This window comes from Protopterus annectens, chromosome 1.part1 (genome assembly GCF_019279795.1).
Source record: "Protopterus annectens isolate FY-2018-M chromosome 1.part1, PAN1.0, whole genome shotgun sequence".
Classification (NCBI taxonomy): domain Eukaryota; kingdom Metazoa; phylum Chordata; order Ceratodontiformes; family Protopteridae; genus Protopterus; species Protopterus annectens.
In genome coordinates this window covers 991327431-991351173 of record NC_056726.1, presented here as the reverse complement: position 1 = coordinate 991351173, position 23743 = coordinate 991327431, and the positions used below count along the sequence as shown (strand labels likewise).

Sequence of the window (23743 nt, the reverse complement as noted above, 5' to 3'; positions counted from 1 at the left end):
CTCCACCAAAAGGGCAAATATTTATCCCAGCAGAGTGTTTCCCCCCCTGACATCTCAGATGCTCAGGTAAGAGCCGCTCTCTCCAAAGCAAAAAACACAGCATCAATGGGACCAGATGGTGTCCCGGGCTGCGTCCTACATGAACTCCAAGAAGAGCTAAACCCAGACATAAAACTACTGTTCAGTCTCAGCCTTACTACAGGATATGTACCCAAAGAGTGGCGTACAGCAACAGTGGTCCCTCTCCACAAAGGTGGTGCCTCAATGGATCCTGGAAACTATCGCCCCATAAGCCTGACTAGCTTGGTCTGCAAAGCTATGGAAAGGATCATCATGGACCTCATAAATAAAGATATTGGGGACCTACAGACACTGGATCCTACCCAGTTCGACTTTATTAAGGCCAGATCTGCCTCTTAAACCTGGTTGATTTCTTTGAAACAGTCACCAAGGCCATTGATGAGGGGAAGGTGGTCCACACAGCCTACCTGGACCTCACAAAAGCCTTCGATACAATACCTCACTCGGGCATTATAGATAAGCTCACCAGCTTAAATATAAACCCCTATGTCACTAGATGGGTTGCAAACTGGCTCAAGGACAGAACTCACATTGTTAGAATTGCCGGAGCCATGTCAGACTCCAAACCAGTTACAAGTGGCGTCCCACAAGGCTCAGTCCTGGGATCTCTCTTGTTCGGTATATATTTCTCGGAGGTACAGGCCAACACGGAAGGACTGTGGCTGACCAAGTTCGCAGATGACTACAAACTGGGCACCATAATCGACTCTCCAACTGACACAAGCATCCTCCAAAAGGGCCTCATAGAAACAGACAACTGGTGCCAGAGCCATGGCCTCAAGCTAAACGCCAAAAAGTGTATAGTCATCCCCTTTGGCAAAAACAAAGTGCCCACAAATTACCACATAGGTGGTAATCCATTAAGTACAGAAGAAGTAATTAGGGACCTGGGGACCCAAGTTGATAGCAATCTCTCATTTGACAACCACGTGGCCAAAGTGGTTAGAAAAACATTTTATATAGCCCACCTAATCATGAAGGGATTCACATCTAGATCAGGGGAGGTCATCGTGCCTCTTTACTCATTCCTCATCAGGCCCATAATTGAGTACAATGCCCCTTTTGGGATGTACCTTACCAGACACCTGCAGCAACTGGAAAGACCCCAAAAGTACCTCACCAAGAGGATCAATGGGCTCAAACAGATGCCATATGCTGCCCGGTTAAAGAAACTCCAGCTCTAGTCAGTGGCATACCGCCTGCTCGGAGGCGATCTGTGTCTGACGTATAAAGCCATGTCCAACCCGGAATTAATGGACATGCTGCACCTCAGAAAATCCAAATTCCATTGAGCCACATGCTCGAGAGACTTGAACCTCAGCACTGAAATAAATAGGACATGCTGGAGGGACAGATTCATAACCCAGAGGCTCCCTTCACTCTGGAATAAAATCCCAGTCCAGGTTAGGCAGAGTCCCTCATTGACTCTCTTCAAGAGGAATCTTGATGAGTGGATGGGAGATCATAGGTTTACCCTGGGTATCAATTCTGTGTCACTGTTAGACAGAGGCACAGTATATTAACCTCGAAAAAGGGCATAGCAAAATAAATTTAAAATGGGTGGTGAAAGCCAAACACACTCTGGCTAGGATTATAAATGCCCTAGGGCAGATAGCCTAGTATGAACCTATGACCCTATGAACCTAAGAGTTTGGCCTAAGACAGAACAAGTAAAAGAGCAGGGAACTGCTTAATAACCATGAACAATGTGCAGGCATAATGAATGAAAGGATCTAGCTTGATAAAGTGGCAAAGAGTGGGACTGATGTATGTATTCAAAGGGACTTGCATTAAGAGCTAAACAGCTCATCACCTCGACAATGTGATAATACTGAGAAGGATTACAAAGCCATTCTGCACGGAAACACATTTACAACATGTACATTATACACTGGTAGCTTCTGGAAGCTACAGATTAGAAGTGCGAGACCATAACTGCAAATCTGACTAATGCACACTAAGAATCTACTAATTCTGAGGTTGTTGTACCTTGAGGTAAGGAGAATATGAGGTATTACTGACCTTGAATTTAGTAGGTATTTAACTACAACTGTACTTTCCATCTCACTCTACCAAGAATGCCAGCTGCATTCCTCATACTTTCAAGAAAATCCCATTTCTTAGGATTAGTTATTAGAAGCAAAGTTGAGGAAAGTCAAGTGAAAATCAATCATGGGAAAGGAAAAAAAAAGAGTTCAGGTAAAAGAAGGCGAGAAGGATATGTGTGTGTATGTGTTTATGTATGTTTGTGTGCGTGTGGCGGGGGAGGTGGAACAGAAGGGGGAACTATACATCAGAGTATATTGTGACATGGGGATTGGGTAGTCTCGCGCTCAACCATGTTTTGAGTACAACTGCACATGTACATTGGGGGTATAACGAACCCTGGTGGCGATGCAAGCTTTCATCTCTGCTGCACAACAATGGAATTAGGCCATTACAAACACCATCACAGTCTGTACTGCTAGGCACAAAGCCCCTCCATGGCTGCCTGTATAATAAGTCCTGTCCGGACAACTCTGGTCCCAGTGCTGGAGGAAAGAATACAGTCAAGGATAATAGTAGCTGGTTTGATGTTCATCTGACATGAAGGGAAATGCATCCAGGAGAAAATCTAACCCTTTCTCTGCATGATAGGCAGATCTTTGTCCACAACCTCAAAGGAAGCACCCAGATCTGTTCAGAACTGGTGGTCAAGGACACCACATATACAAATGCCATAGATATAGCAACCTTAATGGCTGACAGATTCAGTGAAAACGTTACCCCTCTGAGCCCACCATCAGTAAATCAGGACATCCCCTTATATCTAGGGAACAGGTCACCATTGCTCTCTCAAAGGCAAACAAATACAGCCTCCATGGGACCTGATAACATCCCAGGCTGCATAGGTTCATAGGTACATAGGTAGGTACTAGGCTATTGGCCCTAGGGTCTATACAAGCCTAGCCAAAAAGGTATCCTGGCTTTCGCCATCCAAGAAAATTATTTTCCTGTGCCCCTGTCAAGCAGAACCACAGAAGTGATCCCCGGGGTGAATTTCCTATTTCCCATCCAATCATCAATATTTTTCTTGAAGAGTGCTAATGAGGAGCTCTGTTTGACATAGATAGGTAGTCTGTTCCAGAGTATGGGAAGTCTCTGTGACAGGAATCTATCCCTCCAGCATGTTCTGTTTATTGTGATGACAAGGTTTAGGTCTCTAGAGCATGTAGCTCAGAGGGATTGGGATTTCTTTAAGTGGAGCATGTCCAACAGCTCTGGGTTTGACATAGCTTTGTATGTTAAGCAGAGATCGCCTCTGAGTAGGCGATATGCAACAGAGTAAAGCTGGAGTTTTTTCAGACGGTCTGCGTAAGGCATCTGTTTGAGGCCAGTAAACCTCTTTGTGAGGTATTTTTGTAGCCTTTCCAGTTGTTGTAGATGTTTTGTGAGGTACATACCAAAAGGGGCGTTGTACTCTATAATGGGTCTAATGAGGGATGAGTCGAGGGGAACAATGACCTGTTTTTTTCTGAATGAGAAACCTTTTGTGATGAAGTGTGCCACGTAGAAGGATTTCCTGACCACTGTGGCGATGTGATTATCAAAGTGAACTCAGGCAGGAACTTGCAGTACCATTAGGCACCCTAGTGAACCAAAGCCTGAGTACTGGCTTCATCCTAGTTGAGTGGAGGACAGCCAGTGTCATCCCTTTACACAAAGGTAGAGAGTCCACCATTCTGGGAAATTACAGACCCATCAGCCTAACTAGCCTGATTTGCAAGGCCATGGAACGGATTATCATGGACCTCATTAACAAGGACATTGGCAACCTCCAAACACTTGATCCCACACAGTTTGGCTTTGTCAAGGGGAGGTCAAGTCTGCTAAATTTGGTCAACTTTTTTGAGACAGTCACCAAAGCCATGGCCAAGGGGAAGACCATGCACACCGCCTACCTTGACCTGGCCAAACCTTTTGACAGTATTCTCCACTCAGGCATGACAGATAAACTCTCTCATCTAGTTATCATTCCATATGTTACCAGATGGGTAGCAAACTGGCTCACTGATAGAAACCACGTAGTCAAAATAGGGGAAGTCACCTCAAGCAGTAAGTCCGTAACAAGCGGCATACCCCAGGGTTCGGTCTTGGGGCCTCTGTTATTTGGAATATACTTTTTGAGGTGCAGGCCAAAACCAGTGGGCTGTGGCTGACCAAGTTTGCAGATGACTGCAAGCTGGGTGCTGTCATCAATTCCCCTAGTAATGTGGACATCCTCCAAGAAGGTCTCACCCAAACAAATGACTGGTGCCAGAAACATAGCCTCAAGCTGAATGACAAAAAGTGCATCATCATTATCCCCTTTGGGGAGAGTGGCGTCACCACAAATTATCACAATGCCCTAAGCACAAAATCAGTCATGAGAGATTTGGGCACCCAGGTTGACAGCAACCTGACTTTTGGCCACCATGTTGCTTCCATGGTATGGAAATCCTTCTACATGGCCCACCTCAAAAGTAAGGGTATCTCATCCGGGGACAATGAGGTCATAACATCCCTGTACTCTTCCCTTATAAGGCCCATTATTGTGTACAACACACCTTTCGGCATGTACTTTGCAAAGCACATGCAGCAGCTGGATAGACCACAGAGGTTCTTCACCAGCAGAATCCATGGCCTCAAACATCTAACATGCACAGATAGGCTAAAAGCCCTACCCCTCTACTCAGTTTCATACAGACTCCTCAGAGGTGACCTCTGTCTGGTATACACGGTGATCATGGACCCCACCTTGATGGGACTGCTGCATATTCGCAAGTCCAGCTCCACTCGAGTAACCCACATGCACAGCCTCAACCTGGTCTGTGACATCAACAAGACTTAATGGCAGGACAGATTTGTGTCCCAGAGACTCCCTCATCTATGGAATAGACTCCCTTTCCACATCAAGACATCAAGCAGAGTACCCCTTTTTAAGCACAGCCTGGATAACTGGATAGGAAACAAAAAATATACCCCTAGGATTCCACGCATGTCCCTGCTGGACAGGGGCATTGGGTGCTGATTTGTCTAAACATGGACTAAACTCTTGGCTAGGCTTATAAGGGTCTCAGGGCCAATAGCCTAGTAACCTCCTATGATCCTATGATCTCTATCAAGGCGTCAGACACAAAGCAGTGACCCCCAAACCTTTTCCTTTGATAAACCTGCGGTCACCAGCAGCAACTACAGGTATTATGGTTCTGTACAAACATGCCCATTTCTTTAACAAAAGCTTTAGCACTGACAGTGGAATCATAAGTGGTCTCTCTCTGCTTTTTCTGAGATATTGTCTTTAAAATGAAAACAGGAATGCTCGCTGTATTGGCTTGCCAGAGATTTACAGGAGCAGTGCCTCTTTCTTCCATTGGTAGGGCCGATAATCATATATGTCTGCATCCACTCCTTCTTCTCATTACTGCTTTTCCCTGTTTAACACATCACTAGACTATTTTAGCTGGCTGATTGTGTACCACCTTCTTATATACTGCATTTCTTTTATAAAAGTGTACTAGTCTTTACATTCATTACTCTATAGTTTCCTAATGTCTTGTACTCCTCAAGTGACTGCTGCTTACTGTGTTTTGTATCTTGCTGCATAGTACAATGATTAAGGAAATTAAGGTCATGGGCTATAAAGCTGACAACATGAGCTTGATTCCCATCAGCTCCCACTTATACACTGTGCAAACATGAGTCAGTTACTCCAGTTCATTGCAAGTGGAAGCCTTCCCTATAAAAGAGACTTGAATATTCTACTATGATTACCTACTGTTCAGAAAGAAATAATAAACAAAAATAAATAGGCAGTTACTTAGCATGCAATCTAGGAGACCATTGAGAAGTCTAGCTGAATTTCCCAGTTTCCCGAAAGCAATGTCTGGTTATGTTCAGGGTCACACTGTAGGGAAATGGAGACTAAGGGAATTGACCTCTGTGCTACAGATGCCAGGTCATTAACTGCTTGTAGCTTTAACTCTTTACAATAAGTTACAGATATTTTCATTTACTTATACATTTCTCTACTAGGACAGTCTGCTAACCGCCAAGGAACATTTTCAGGCTCAGCCTCGCGTATGCAACCAGCAGTGAAAATCAAAAATATATTACCAAGTGTTTTAGATTCACATACTACTTAACATATTTACAGATGTTTTAAAAATTAATTGTTTATTTCCATTTTGTTCCATAGTGATGCAAAATAATACAGGCCCTAATTGTAGCCATGCCTCTCACATTACAGAAAAGTCCCAGTTATTATCACTTGTATTCATATCCCAGGGCAATCTTTACCAACATTAGTAATAAACTGCTTGCCCCAAAGTATCCGATTATTTACATGTATTTCCCTTACTCTCAGGCTAGGACGATATCAGGATGGTTTTACCTTCTCTCTGCCTTCCTGTGGAGAGTGGGAAGAGGCACAAGGACATGGCAGACAGTGGTGGTGGTTGTGGTAGAAAGGGGAACTTCAGAAACCAACGTGGAAAAAATATATATACCATGCCCCCCATTGTTCTGTTCTCTGCAGTGATATGTATTATATCACTATCACTAGTTTTGATTGTTGTTTGGGATATTTCCCAGTCATCCTAATGTTGAGAACATCACGTTGTTTTATAAGCTGAGATTTCTCAGAGAATGGCCACACTAGCTACTCATATTGCACTGACGAGCGATTTCTCAGAGAATGGCCAAACTAGCTACTCATGTTGCACTGATGAGCGATTTCTCAGAGAATGGCCAAACTAGCTACACATGTTGCACTGACGAGCCTAGAAATAGGGTAAAATGTGGCATGTCGACATATAGTGGAGTTCAGCCTGAATGCATCAAGACTTTAAAAATAAAATGTCAGTCGTCATTCAGAAGGGCTAGTGTTGGAACACATGAATGTCCGTAAGGGTTATTTGCATATATCCCATGGACCTCCTTTAAAAGAGGTTAAAGGTATTACACATTCAAGAATTCAAGACTCTGGTTTATCTGGGGTTTTCTGCTTGTGGTTTATCTGGTGTTTTCTGCATAGTGTTAGCTGTTTGGCTTTTCCCGTGTGATCTTTTTGCTTATGGTTTGATTATGTTTGTAATAGTTTTCCTGCAGGTAAAAGATAAAGAAGCAAGTTCATCCCCTACTAAAGTCGCACTTGTACTTGAGGGTCCAGTTCTAGATCAGTTACCTCTCCTCCCTCTTCCTCTCTCTCACGTAATTAACTCCATCTCCCAAGCTCTATAGTACTAATATACGAATGATTTGACAATAACAAGATAATCCTGAAGTGACGAAATATACAAGAGCTCCTCTGTTAACAGCGGAGTATTTCAAAACTGGCTTTAATCTACATATTTGTTATTTAATTTCATGCCCAGGGTTTTCTTTCCCATCTAAGGTAGATATAAAATTTTTAGCTATTCAGACAAGAAAACATTTCTGCACTTGCAACTACAGTTCTGTGACTGTCTTCTTAATACTTAACCTATGCCCAGCACCACCCTTCTTCTATCGTTAAATTACCTATCCTTCCCTTCAGGTTCTGCTATTGTACCACTGCACATTCAGCACTCATTCCACCTTCCCACTCTACCTCTTCCTTCACAGCACAGTAACAGGCAGAAATAGGATTCACTTATCCTTTATTTTGGGGGGGAGGGGCAAAGGCAAACCTTTCCTCATGTCTGACCTTTATTTCTGCACCCCTTATTTAATATTGTAATTCCAAGGTCACAGCACCTAGGAGTAAGTGGAATTCCCTTCCCCCACAGACACATTTGAGCAGCTGGCATTTTGCTCAGTTGTGCATGACCATAAAAAGGGACTTCATGCAAAATAACAACTACAATCCTTGTTTGGAGCATCATTTAGTACCTGCAAAAAGATCCACCCTAATTTTTTATACTCCGCTGACAAGTAATTATAACTCTTAATATCATAACCGTGGGCAGAATTTTAGGATGTCGTTGTTTTTCTTGTTATTTAATATAAATTGTCTTCTCCCTGTAACCCTTACGGTACCTGAACATATAATGGTGTTTGTTGTTCCAAAATAAAACCTGCTTGTCCTTTGCCCAATTTAATAGTGCAGGAAGTGTAGAAAATATGCCCATGCTGTCAGTGATCCATGTTCAGCTACAGGTCAGCATGACAAAAAGCTAGTAAGGAGGGAAACAAAGGCCTGACCAGTGGTCAGCTCATGTCTTCTGGAAAGATGTGAAGGGTGAGAGACCATTTTGGAAAGAGATGAAGGGTGAGGGATTACTTGTTACCACAGTGATAGGGATAGCTGGTCACAAGCATGCCTCACTGTGATGATGTAAGGTTTGTGTTGAGTAGACTGTGTGTATTGAAGGGCATGTAGACTTTGTGTACCAATATCATATGTTAATGGTTTAACTGATGGGTAATCACTGGCTACCTTAATGCCTGAGGTCAGCTTGGAGGGAGTGGGCCATTCCTTCTGTATTATACACTGGGGTATACACACTTGCCCATGTGTGCATGCACATGCTGCCTTTATATGATGCCTATTTAATAGATGCCTATTATCTCCAACCTAGAACTTATAGCCCTAAAAATATGCCTAAACACTCAAAAAACCATCAACCTCATAGTTACCTATATCCCACCAGGGAAGAATACAGAAAGCCTAGAGCAAACCCTAAGCTGGTTAGCCACCAACTACCCACAAGAAACCATAGTACTTGGGGATGTCAATATTGACTGGTCTCTCTGTTCTACCAACACTACCCCGCAACCCATTAACTTACATGGTTTTTCCCAACATATTCTATCCCCGACTAGGATAGGCAATACTCTACAAAAAGAAAGTACCATTGACTGGATCCTTACCAACAGAGACTCAAACAACTATATCACGGGTACCCTTCCCAGTGATCTCAGTGACCATCTAATAACTTATATTATTAAAACATAAATACCTAACTTCCAACCCCCCCCCTATATAGACTTATCAGAAACAAAAAGAAATTTATCCCACAACCATTTCTTGATGACCTAAAATCCTGCAACTGGACCCTATTAAAAACTCTACCCCTCCAGGAGAGTGTGTCCCACTTCAACGACACTTTCCTTAAGATACTTGACGCACATGCCCCACATAGACAAATTAGATCCAAAGTCCGTATAGCTCCCTGGCTAACTAGTGAAACAAAAAACAAAATTAAACTCCGTGACGAAGCCTGGGATACATGGAGAGCAACAAAACCCCCCCAAAATCGTACTAAATTTCAACAGCTAAGAAACACTACCAAAACAGCCATTACCCAAGACAAAAAACAATACTTCTGCCTCCTCCAGGACAAACACCAGAATAACCCAAAAAAATTCTGGGTTGGTTTTAACAACCTCCTGCGCCCAGGTAAAACTACAACCCCAACCCCCGAGGTACTTATTGAGAAAAGTCAGGAAGATGTAGCTAATACCTTTAACTCCTTCTTCACCGAGACAATCCAAACTCTAGCCAATCAACTTACCTCCAATCCCCCATCGACCACAAAACCACAAGACGTTGTCCCTACCCCTTTCACTTTAAAGCCAGTCTCTTCCGCTTACATACGTACCCTCTTAAAAAAGCTCAAACCAACCACCCTTGCGGCTGACCACCTCCCAGCGGAATTCTTACAAATTGCGTCTGATGTAATCGCTTACCCTATATCAATCCTTATCAATAGAACCATAACTGAAGCCAACATCCCCTCTATCTGGAAGATCTCTTACATCATTCCGCTTCACAAAGGAGGTAACTCCACAGAAATATCTAACTATAGACCAATAGCTATACTGTCCCCAATAGCGAAAATCATGGAAAGATGCATCCACAAACAACTTCTTCACTATTTAACCTGTAATCATCTCCTGTCCAACTCCCAGCACGGCTTTCGCCTCCACCACAGTACCACCACGGCCCTCCTTTCCTTTGTCGACTCCATTAATAACAATCGTAATAACAAACTAATATCCTCTGCCCTCTTTCTTGACCTATCGAAAGCTTTCGATATGGTCAATCACCAGCTCCTTCTAAACAACCTTGCAAACCTACATCTGGACACCCCAGCACTAACCTGATTCCAGGCTTACCTCACTGGCAGGCAACAAGCTGTCCGGTGGCAAAACAGACTATCAGGCCTACTCCCCAATACCATTGGCGTTCCTCAAGGCTCAATTTTGGGTCCACTTCTGTTTTCCATCTTCATAAATGACCTACACTCAGTCATCCCTAAATCCACCTGCATCCAATACGCCGATGATTCCACCTTGATCTGCTCTGATGTCTCTCTCCTAAATCTCCAAACTACCACTCAACACTGTTTTTCTCTAGTAGAAAAATGGTTCACCGACCTGAAACTCCTACTTAATCCAACTAAAACCAAACTACTACTATTTTCTCCCAACGTTTTCTCAACCCTAGGAACAGAACTCACAATCAACGACAATACAACCTTCCATGTTAAATCCAACAATGGGACTATCATAACCCCTGTCGCCAGTACCAAATTACTAGGTGTAACTATAGATCATAAACTCAAATTTGACAGTCACATTACACAAACTGTAAAATCTCTTAACAAAAAACTAGGATCCATGTACAGAATAAAAAACTATCTAACTCCGACTGCCAAATTAACTATTGCCCGCACACATCTTCTCTCCACCCTCCTCTATGCCTCCCCAGTCCTTTCTTTCCTCAACAAACGTGAACTCAACATGCTCTCTACTGCCTACAACCACATTGCTAGATTTATAACTGGATCCCCTTATCGCACTCACCATTGTCTCAACCTGAGGAAACTTGGTTGGTTGGAACTCCCAAATCTTCTCAAACTTAACCAACTCACTGAAGCTTGCAAACTAATCAACCAACCGGATAGAACTCCCTCATTATCTAGCATTTTGACCCCATACACTAACCTTAATAGTCTTCGATCATCCAACAGCACCCAGATCCGAACCATCAAAGCTAAGAACTCAGGTGGTGATGCCCTCTTTGCCAACTCCATTGGCAAGCCGTGGAACTCCCTGCCAAACTACCTTAGAATTACAACCTCACACCATCAGTTCAAAAACAACCTGAAATAATATCTCAAAACACAATGGCTATGCCCATGTCGTGAACCTGACTAAATATATATTCTCAACCCCTTCCAAATGTCCAAAATCTATCAACAAATGGCAAACATATTTATTTTTCTTGTAATTCTCTATTTACTATTTGTTTATAAGATACTTCAGCTATGTATAACCTTCTGATTGCTCTGCTGTCATTTTAACAACTATGTAAAATTTCTCAATCATCGTGTATTTTGGAAAATGTACATTATTTTTTACTTGTATTTTTAAATTGTATTAACTACCATGTTGGAGCTTTTCTCCTCGGGCCTCTACTGAAAAAGGATATGTATCCAGCTAGACTAGCCCGGTTAACAAATGTAAAATAAAAAAAAAAATAATAATAATAATAATAATAATAATAATTATAGGAAGAGGATACAAATCATGTCTCAAGTGATACCGAGTAACAGCCAACCAACAGCTGTCTGCTTCAGATGGTCTGCTGGACAAATGATCTGACAGGCCATACCTAGCCTGCATCTCCCTGAGTTTCACTGCCACTCATGGGGCAGATTTGCGACCATAGCTTTTGTCATCTTTTTAGTTGTTATTTTTTCTGACCCTCTCAACGGAAAAGGGGGCACTATCTACTTATTTTTCTGTTTACGGTCAGTTCTCTGTCCTTTTCCACTGAAGTGCTAATCAGAAAGAAGTTTAAAGTATGTGATGTTTTACTCAATATCCAAACAATTATTCTCTTTATCAGTAATGAAAATAAATAACTTCTGTCTTTTTGCATCAGTTAACTTGTTCCTTTTTCAACCATTTCTTTGGTCACCCCATCCATTTTTCTTAACAGAGACTAATCATTTTGTTACCCTGGGCTAGTTAGCATAAAATAAACAAAGTAAGTAAGTAAGTGAGTAAATGGTTCATAGATTGGTACTAGGCTATCGGCCCTAAGGCCTATGCAAGCCTAGCCATAACAATTCCCTGGAAATTTTTTCCCACAATATTTACTTCTCTGGGCCCCTGTCTAGCAGGGTGACTAACATGATCCCCGGGGTGAATTTCCTATCTCCCATCCAATATAGGTTCATAGGTTGGTACTAGGCTCTTAATTAAGTAACTAAATAAATGGACAGATGGATACAGCCATTACATTTTATGATTCTTGTCTCAAAGATCTAAATGCCACACCCTTCCCTTGTTTATTTCCTGCCTTAATTTATAGGGCCAGTACTATAAATTGTATTTTATTGTAAGCATTACATAATATGGCTGTGTAGTCCATAAACCCTTTAATAAGTAAAAACAGTGACTCAGATCACACTGCTAGTATGAGGAACACTGCTAGTATGAGGGCCACCTTTACTTCACAGTCAGATAATACTATGAGTAAGACATGTAAGTTATAATGAACTGCAGAACTGCAATATCAAACTTTGTATGCAGAGGTGACCTGTGCCTGACATATAAGGCCATGTCAAACCCAGATTTGATGAATATGCTTCACCTCAAAAAATCTAGATCCCTCAGAACCACAAGGGCGGGAGACTTAAACCTTGACACGGTTATAAATAGAACGTGCTGGAGGGACAGATTCATCACCCAGAGACTCCCTATGCTGTGGAACAAAATCCCGGTACATGTGAGGCAGAGCACCTCTCTGGCCTTGTTCAAGAGGAATCTTGACCAATGGATGGGAGATTGCAGATATACCCCAGGGATTACTTCAGTGTCACTGCTTGACAGAGGCACAGCAAAATGATAGGCATAGTTTTTATTCAAACTAAAGGGGTGGCGAAAGCCACATAACTATGGGCTAGGCTTATAAATGCCCTTGGGCAGATAGCCTAGTATGAACCTATGAACCTATGAAGAAATCGAAAGGCTTCCCAATACTTTCTTGGGCTGGGAAAATCATGATGCACGCGGGCACTCACACACTCACTCACATACTCGCACACACACATGTGTGTGCCTCTCTCTCTCTGTCTCTACATGTATGTGTGTGTGTGTGTGTGTGTGTATATGTATATATATATATATGTATATATATATATATATATATATATATACATATATATATATATATATATATATATATATATATATATATATATATATATATATATATATATATATATATATTTTAATTTACTTTATTTTACTTTACATTTGGTAACCAGGAAAGTCCGACTGGACACAAGTTCTTTTTCAGGGGAGGCCTGGGAAGAAAAGCTCCAGTTACAGCACGTGTCTAATTCATTAAAAAATAAGACTTATCCCCACGAGCCACACGCTCTAGGGATCTAAACCTCACCACAACAATAAATAGGACATGCTGGAGGGATAGATTCCTGTCCCAGATACTTCCTACGCTTTGGAACAAGATCCCAATCTACATTAGGCAGAGCTCCTCGCTAGCACTCTTCAAAAGAAATCTTGACGAGTGGATGGGAAACAGAAAGTTTACCTCGGGGATCCTTCAGTAGCTCTGCTGGACACAGGCACAGGGAACTAATCTAAGGGGGCGGCGAAAGCCAACACATTCTGGCTAGGCTTATAAATGCCTTCGGGCAGATAGCCTAGTACCTCTACCTATGAACCTATAAGAATTACATACATTTACATAAAAATAAGAATAATAAAATTAAGCTAAGATTGTTCAGTGAGCTGTACATCAGTAGAGATATATTTACATACGAATAAAGCATAAAAAAATTAAGCTAAGATTATTGAGTGAGCTGTACTTCAGTAGAAATAGCCAGAATGATATATTAAAGTGTATACATAATTATCACTTGGAGGTGGGGGAGGAGAGTTGGAAGAGTGGTGAAGCTAGAGAAGTGAGACTAACAAGAATGCGAGAAGAGTAGTGAAAGAAAACGAGGGAGGGGATTTAACTAGGGCTTTTATATATATATATATATATATATATATATATATATATATATATATATATATATATATATATATATATAATTTTTTTTTTCCCAGTATACTATGTAGCTTATTTGGCAGTAAATACAATTTATTGAACCACCAGCAGGATATATGTCTAGTAATGCATGAAAGCAAGACATTGACACAAAAAATTACACAGTTTGGTGACACCTATTACTAAAGAGGAGCACTTCTAGTTGTTAGAATTAATTACAAATCTACTTTAATGGTTTCTAGGACCAGAGCCAATGGCTTTGTAGCACATATATACTACACTGCAATTTAAGGTGTGCAATTTACTGTCAAAGCTAGGGGGAGTAAAAGCACATAAAATATATTCTCATTCAATTCGGGTCAGCTGTTCTTGGCAGTCTGGAAGGCTGGACTAGTTACTGAGTCAGGTTATGGATGGAGTTTGGTGGCCGGGTCATATGCAATGTCTGTGTGGTGGGACACCAGATCACAGCTATATATTTAAAGAATTTCTTTGCTAGAATCAGATAAAAAGATGGGGAAAGGACCTCAGCTTTCAGGCAGCTACAGCTACATGCATAACTGAGGTGAATGTTGGGACCATGCAAGCCCAGGTACTTTTCTACAAAAAAAAAGAAAGTGTTCCCAGTTGGTGGGTAGCAGAGGCAGCTACCCACCACAAAGGAAATGGAAGATGTATACTGAATGGGCAGCCTGGAAATGTCTGCACAGAAGGCTGGAGCAGAAAATGCTCCATATTTTTGATGCACAAGCCAGATGTAATCACCTGAGCCTGAAATAGTCTACCCAAATGGGCATATATAAGGATAAATGCATATGTAGTTCATTAAATGCTATAAACTAGACATACTGAGACAAGCACGCTAAACTAGTTAAAGGTGAAAAATTTCCTCTATGCAGTGGGCTGTAAGCCTTGCATCCTTTCTAATTAGTAGAACTACCTCCAAGATTGCCAGAGCTCATTGTAGGTTAATATCTACATTCATCAAAACCATCTAATGTACCAATCTCAGTCAACTGGACTTCAAAGTCACACTGTAATCAGTTTAATGAAGTTTACCTGCAAAGAACACAGATGGCTGATTTAACGAATAAATGTATATTACTTGCTATATACAATATACTATTACTGTTAGTGCAAAGGTGGTGTGTTCTTCTACTACATTATTTATATTTATTCATAATGTAAGTAGGCTGTACTTGAAAAGGGGTCAGTTAGTGACTTACATAAAAATAGAAATATGCAGATTATCTCCCTAAAATACTAAAAATCTGGCCTCTGGCCAAAGTGCTGATGAATGCTACGATGCAGGTACAAAGCAGGTCACTGGACCCAATGGAAATCCCAGGGGACTGGAACAAGCCACAGAAGGTGCCTATTCAAAATGGAAGTGATAAGAACAGCCCAGGAAACTACAGACCAGTTAGCTAGACCTCAGCTGTGGGCAAGTAACAAAAAAGTACTGTGGGTGATGTACCTGACATACCTTGAGGAAAACAGGCTGAAGTCTACACTTAAGCATGGCTTCACAGGTAAAAGGCAATGCCAACATTCAGTTCTGTGACTGCATTACAATGCTCCTGGTTAGGAAGAGCCCTGCTGATGTAGTTCCAACTTGATTTCAGCAAGGCGTCTGACTAAGTATCACTTAGACAGCTACCATGTGAGTTCAGAGCATGCTGAGCAGGTAAATGGCTACTAAACATGGAAGAAAAGTGATTTAAATGGGGGGAATCTACATTAATTTGTCAGCTACATTAACAGTCAACAAAACATTGAACCAGAAACATCAAAACGCTGGAGTGTTGAAATGTGGCAGCACAGCAGCTGCTTGTCTGTGGTTGTGGTACATGTGGGGTAGGAGTGGTATTTTGCTCTTTCCTAGTTGTAGTGCTATCGCAGAATTGGTATACATAATTAGCACAGGGTGTGCAATTTGCAGGACATCTGGCCCCCTACAAAAATATGTTTTATACATTTTTGTGTCAGTCAATATTCTGGAGTTCCAGTGTTTTGTGTGTTGACTATTTCTGCAGTCAACAATCTGATATAGATCCAGCTTAAATGATATAGAAAGTAGTTGATAGAGGAAATCTATATGTGGACAGAAAGGTAATCAGTGGTATGCCATAGTACTCGGTGAAGGGGCTGTTGCTCTATGCTTTTCTCAGATATAACATTATATATCACAAAGCAATCAGTCTGTTAGCAGAGGATACCAAAACAGGGGTGGTAGTTAAAGACGGAGTGGGGTGCAATGCAAGGAATTTGAAAAGACTTCTTCTTCTTTTGGCTTTTTTCCATTTAGGGGTCACCACAGCGGATCACCTGTCCGCTCATGATTGGCAGTGGAGTTTTATGGTGTTGAGTTGCCAGCCCGGCACCCAACCTTCCACAGAAGGCACACACACGCACGCACTCATGCCTACGGCCAATTTAGAGTGTCCAGTCCACCTACAGCATGTCTTTGGGATGTGGGAGGAAACCGGAGCACCTGCAGGAAACCCACGTGACCACAGGGAGGACATGCAGACTCTGCACAGAAGGCACCCCAGCCAAGAATCAAACCAGAGAACCTCTTGCTGTGAGGCGGCAATGCTAACCGCTGCACCTCCGCAGCGACCCAAGGAATTTGAAAAGACTGACAGATTCAAAACAAAAGTAAAGCTGATGTTTAATGCAAACAAATGCAATATGCTGCACTTTCTGCGCAATAAGTTCCAGAAAGAATATCACCTGAAAGGACACCTGTTGGGGTGTATGACCAATAAAAAGACTCTGATTTGCTGATAACTGTGACAATGAATCCTTAGGTGCAAACTGTAAAGGCAGCAGCCAGGGCCTATAAAACACTGAATGTACCCATAGGGGAAAAGCCTCCTGAGACACAGAGACTATCATATCATTCTATAGTAAACAAGTGGGGCCCGAGTACACAGTTTGGCAACTGTACCAAGATAAAAACAGCAGTATTAGAAATGGTTGAGATTAAGTCAATAATACATAAGAGGAGTGAAGGGAAGATACTTTAAAGAAAGAAAGACTGGAACAGTTCATATGATACTGGAAGCTAGGAGGAACGGGGGATTTATTATGGTTACAAAAGATCATAAAAGGAGACCACGAGACAACAGAAAGTACAGTTGTGTACACTTACCATAAATGTAGATGTTTGAGTGTATTCACTGTTGCAGTCATCACCTGTGGGTTATCCCTGTTGTGGTAGCCCTCGGCCAGCCCGAATACCAGAGTCAATGTTTTTCTGCATTGGCTGCTGTCGCTTGCTGACTGAGGTCAGGTTGTCAGTGCTATAAAGCAAGGCAGCTGACGCCATTACATCAGTCTTTCTTGCTGTGGAGCCCGTAGTAGAAGCAGTTCGCAAGTATGCCGGTCGGTTGCTACAAGAGTCTGAATTACAGCTGAAAACGTCTAAAGTTAAGTACCCCGTTGGGGATCCTTTTTTCTTGCACTAACCAATGTCCGAAAAAGTTAACAATTATCTTGCCTGTGGAAAGCAAATCCAACACCAAGACTTCCATTCATACTGCATCACTTGTTTAGGCCCAGACCACAATGTCCCCCATTGCCAGTTCTGTGCCCTCTTTAACGTGAGAACCATTCATCGTAGAGCTCTTATTGTAGCCAGGTATTTTTGTCTTCCATCTTCGCATTCAAAAATGGTGTCCCTCAGCCAACAATCCGTAGACATTCTGAAAAAAAGTAAGGATAAAAATAGAGACAGACCACACAAGGCCAAGCCTCCTGATGACTCTACCGCTAAGCAGGTAGTCAGTTCTCCAGATTCAGTGAAGCGCTGACACACAACCTTCAACGAAGGCACGCCCATTCATGCATGCCTCCACACAGAAGACGCTCTAGCTGAGAATCGAATGGGACAACTTCTTGCTGTGAGGCGACAACGCTACCGCAGCACCACTACCGCGGGTGTTACTTAAGGAAGTATTATTTTATGTAAAAGGTTTTGGATGCCTGGAACAGGCTGTCAAGATGGGCAGTGGAAAGGAAAACCCCAGAATGCTTCAGGGCAGTGCTTTGTGTTAGAAGTGGCAAGTGAGGCTTAGTGTGTGTAAACTGCAAGAAGCTAGCTGTGCACACAGGGAGGACAGGGGAAAGAGAGAGAGTGAGAGAGAATCCTTCTTCTGTTAGCCATGACATGATGTGAAGAGTCTGTCACTAAGCAGCTGCATTCCTTATGCGTTCTTTAGTTTGCACCCATTTGGAATATACACTGCTATTTTCACAGGCAGCTGCTTCATTTTATTTATTTACCTACTGGCATCTTATTACTGGGAAAGACAGACTGGCTAGGAGTCCATTTTCAGTGGACGCCCAGGGAAAAAAGCTCCAAAGTATTAGAAAACATTTTAAGGATAATTATTTTACAGTCTTTTAAAATAATACAAAAAATACAGTATAAATAATTATACCAAATTAGACATAATATGAAAACATTGGTTAAGAACAGATACAAGTTATATAACCATGATTTAATAGTTAGAGAAATTTCAGCCAGTTTATAGAGATATTAAAGGTACGTTAGTATAATGCAAATGGGAATTGCAATATGAAATGAGAGAAAAGCAGGTTTATGGTACATTTAGAGAGAAATTGGGGGAGAAATTGACAAAAGGAAGTGAGTGAAGAAGGGAGAGTAAAGGAGATGTAAGCTATGACTAGGTATTTGTTCCCATTGAGGGGTACCATTTATCCAGGTATTTAACAAGAACAGAGCTAGCTTTTGGCTAAGAAGTCTTTCAGAATGGTTTTGAAGGATGGAAGGGAGGGTATTGACCTGATGGATAGATATAAGGAGTTACAGGCCTTAGCAACATGGTAAGAGTGCAGACAATGTCCAGCAGATTTGATAGGTTTCTGGACAAACAGGAATTTTTGGTCACTGGATTGTAATGACCGACTCAGAACATACTTCTGTAGAGTGTTATTTAGTTGTGGGCAAGCAAATGGATTCTGGATAATTTTACAGGTGGTAAGAAACTGTGTATATTTTAGTTGATGGGGTAGAGCTAACCAATTTAGGCTTTTTAGTGCTATACAGTGCTGGGTTCTGAAAGGGGTCCATCCATCCACTCATCCACAACCCCCTTTCCCATTTCTGCACATGTGGTCAGCGTGTCACTTCGACAATTACAGTCATCTAGAGCCAAGGTTTACACCGCAGTATGGCTAGTCCTGCTATATATTCAGGGTTCTGAAAGGGGTATTTGAAACTTTGTTACAGCATTTTTTAAGTTTTGATTTTTGTGATGCCTGAAGGTTAGTACAGATGGGAGCACCATAAAAACGTGTTTGGAGGGGGTAGGTAGTGGCAAAAGTACCTTTAGTTGTGTCAGTGGGAATGTTTTGGTCTCTATAAAGCATTTCTAGATTTTGATGAGTTTTTCTTGTGAAATTTTGTATAAGCAGGTTGTATTTAAGATTATCATCCAATATCATCCTTACAATTTGCTGTGGGAAGTAATTTCAATGGCTGTATTATCGAGAGAGAGCTTTAAATTTAGTTTTTTTTTTATGGGAGAGGGATTTGGGGGAAAAAGTAATTTTTTTTTTTTTTTTAGGGTTGAGCATGGGTTGTTGAGTTACATAGCCATGTGTCACTTGCTGTTAAAGCTTCCTGAGTAATTATTTGGAGACGTGCCATATTATCAGATGTGCAAATGAGTGTGGAGTCATTTGCATATTGCATGTGGGAGGCCTCTTGTGTGGATGCATTAATGAGCCTGGCACAAATTTCCAACTGTCCTAAAGCTCTGTGCAGTTAAGCGACTTGCTCAAGGTAAGCAAGTGAAAGCTGAGGGAATCAAACCATTTACCAGAGGAAATAGTCTGTTAACAGCTCATAGCCTTAATCCTCTGTGCTAACTGCCATGCTAACTTCTACTTCATATGTTCCGTTTAACTCATTCCACTTAATGCACAGAACAAGAAAAGTGTAAGTATAATAAAGGACCATCACGTCATGTTTCACTGCAGATACACTAGTAAAACTTTAATATCTTACTCTATGTCTGTGCAAAAGTTTCAAGTGCTTGTTTGAAGTGTTTCATGGTGCAGTCGTATTTCCTGTTTTGGTGCAATGACGTGAAGGAGTGAACTTAGGACCAAGGTGTACAAAGATCCCCTGCCACTGTTCACAGGTTTACAGCAATGTCTCATGTACTAGCTGAAAAGAATGTCACAGATAGTTGGCATCTGTAAATCCCATGTACTGGAACAGCACCAGTGTGACTGGCTGTCTTTTATAAACAATATGCCACCACAACTCTGTACTTTTGTTGATAACCACTTCATTGTTTGTTTAGTAAGTAAATAAAAATAACCACTTCATTGTTGGTTTAGCTAACATGCTAACTATCTAACATTTACACATATTTATTTAAATTGCTTTGCCTTTATCAATGTCTTTGTGGGTGATCATTGTAGAACAGTACTCCTTGGATGTTTATTAAAAAGGAGTTTCTTTCTCTCAGACATACTTGTTAATAAAATATAAATAAATAAAATCATATACTAGTTTACTGCATTTCTTACAATGACACTTGTTTGCTGATCATCAGCCCTCTCACAGACCATTTATTTCCTATCACTGAGGTGGGAGTTGACCAGGAGGGGGCATCAGTGAGACAGTCATTGTGGTGGTTTGAGGTTTTTAATGCTAAGCCCTACTCCCAGCACAAACCTGGTAAAGAGCTGGAGAGGCGATGTTCAATGGCTGAAGCTATACGCCATTCCTTTAGTTCCACCAGGAGCATTACCTCCAGACAGCTCCACAGCTCCCTTCAAAGAACTGCCTAGTTTGATTCTGGGGTTGGTCAACTCTCCTCCTGGGAGAGGACAGCAGGCCATTCCTCTTCACTGATGTCACAGTCCTCCAGTGCTGAGGCTGCTAACTGAAGTCTGGTCACCTGGTTTGCAGTTAGAGCTTCTTTACTCTACATCACAGAGCTAGGCTAACCTTCTTAGTCACACCCGAGCTGTTTCCCTCCAGTCCTCGTCTTGCTGTTTGGTCAACTTCTGACTTGAAGTAATACTTTGGATCACTATAATCTCCATTTTAGAACAGAAAATCAAATGCAAACAAATAAAGAGTTGATTGGATGCTATTTATTTTGGCCACTACATGAATTATACACATCAACAAAAGCAATACTAATGTTCCCTTGCATATTCTGGAAATGCACTGCACCAATGTATTTACATAATTATTTCCCATGTGATCAGACAAACAAGTGTTGCAAGTTAATGTGCTTTCATGTATGTTTAACATTCATAACATGCTTGCAGGGAATACTGTAATCACCATTATGCCTCTGGTTGTACAGATCTGTACCTTACAGGATCTTTCCTACATTGTTGTGACTGGCTGTGAATTCTGGTGCTAAGGCAGTTTTTCTACATTTACTAATGACATGAGAACTACTTTGTGAATGACTTACCTTTCAGATTTTAAGTCACATTGAATTATGAACCTCACTTCTGTCCCTGTTATGTGCACTCATAGGTTCATAGGTTCATAGATTAGTACTAAGCTAACTGCCCTTGCGAGCCATTTTAAGCCTAGCCAATTATCCCTTGTGAGACTCAAACCCTGCACCTTGTGTTTGTAAGGCAAACACCTTAACCATTAGGCCACCCTCCCACCCCATGTTTACCTCGCTTTCTGCAGCCTGCAATTTACTAGAGGCTATTCCTACCCCTGCTGTGGGGTAAATATGTAACTAGTACTGTAATGTGCTGCAGAACACCTGGTGACACTTTTATAATAGCTAGTTGTTTAAGTCACTGAATAGGCAGCTCTGAAATATTTTACTTTTCTGTCTAATTTGTGTGTTTTTATGAATTTTAGGGTACCTCACATGAAGGCCACAAAATGGAGCCCTAACAAATGTCCATATTCCTCATTCATTCCCTCGGGGGTGGGGGGGGTGGGGGGTGAGAGCTGGTTGATAGGTGTTATGAGAATATCCTTCCATATTAACATCCCTCACACACCATCTTTCATCTGACTATGTCTGCTAGTATTCAGGTAAATTGGAAAAATGGTGTCCCTTCATGCTTTTCCTCAGAAAAGGAAGGCTGGCCAAGAGCAGTTTATTCACCCTCCCAAGATATCCGTTCAAAGCCTTGTCTACACTTCACATTTGAGCCACCTGTGTCAAGGATGAAAATGCTACCTTTGAGCCATTGAGATAGCCAGCTGGTAGACTGTTTTAACATGATGTTTGTTAAGTTTAAAATGTCTCTCTATGTCTTGAATTCCTGTGCCTTTCCTAGACTGCCCCTATGACTATCACAGCAGTACAGTAACACAAGTGACTCAAAGTTCACAGCTGCTTAGACAAAATTATTTTGTAGCTATTAGATCTGTTACCTATGAGGTCATACTAAGTGAGGTCACAGTGGGTGGAGCTGAACTAGACTACCCAGCTGTCAGTCAGAGGGCTAGTCTAACATCTGTGTAACAGCTCATTAAAATAATATGCAAAACATTAAATCTAAGCAGAAATGACAAGTTACAGATGGTGACTATTTGGAATATAAAGAATAAAGGAATTCTTTCTCAACTCTTGGCTCTGTACATGTCTTCCAGCCCTTTATTTATTTCCCCTATCTTTTCTTTGCTTTTACCTTCTCTCCTTTCTCTCTTCTCTAATTACCTAATCTCCCCCACTTCCCCTACTGCTCCCTACTTATTCTTTTTTCTTCTCTCCTCCCGTTTGTAATAACTCTTTACTTTATCTCACACTTTTTTTCACCCACTTTGTCTTTCACAAGTGTATCATCTGTTATCTCTTATTTTTGGTTTGCTCAATATTTCAATGAATGTTCTGCTAATTTAATTGTAATTATCTTGTACATAGAGATTCTCCTGTTATTTGAAAGTTTTTCTCATAATGTGTCTCTATTGGACAACTTAATTATTATTTTATATTGTACTTAGTATGTTTATTAATTGTAATATGTCTACGGAGCTTTTCTCCCCAGGCCTCCTCTGAAACTAGGATTGATGTCTAGTTTGACTTTCCAGGTAAACAAATAAATAAATAAAATGTGTGACAGCATAACTGAAGACTTCAGTACCACGACTAATTTAAGAGACTTATGCAGTCTTATGCAGTTACTACACATTAACAGAGGAGATAATAAATTTGAAGTTTTACCTTTCCTTGTTGATAGCTAGTAGTTAATTTTTCAGAGCATCTTTCATTGTCTTTGGAACTGGTAGGCCCTCCACAATTTCTGATCCACTCCCACTAGCTCTTGGTTGGAGGTTTCTCACAATAGTCCGTTTGCACAGGTCCTGCAATGTTACCACTCGGCAGTTGAGTGGTTTATTAAGAATCAGTGGGACTGTACACTCCTTACCTTCAGTGTAGCAGAAGGTCACCTCACTGAGGCCATCGGTTGCCTGAGATGCATAATGGTCCACTAACTTAACCACACAGTCAAAGGTGTGAGGCTTTTCAGTGCCAGGGTCTGTCTCTAAGTAGAAGAGGCAATCCTTCTGTTTGATGCGCAGGTTTGTAATTCCTGCCTCAGTCCGGACACTGAGTGTGAACAGGTGACGATGGTCAGAAGAGTCCCGTA

The 23743-nt window shown here is 41.4% G+C and overlaps 1 protein-coding gene across 1 annotated transcript in view; it reads right to left on the bottom strand.

The window, feature by feature from the left end:
- Window positions 1–23743, bottom strand: part of LOC122808463 (suppressor of cytokine signaling 3-like) — a 368328-nt gene that overhangs the window by 6080 nt on the left and 338505 nt on the right. The window contains exon 3 of the mRNA XM_044079426.1: window positions 23317–23743. This exon is cut by the window's right edge and continues 307 nt beyond it. Coding sequence (XP_043935361.1) covers window positions 23340–23743 — 404 coding nt within the window. The 3' untranslated portion in view covers window positions 23317–23339. The remainder of the gene's footprint in view (window positions 1–23316) is intronic.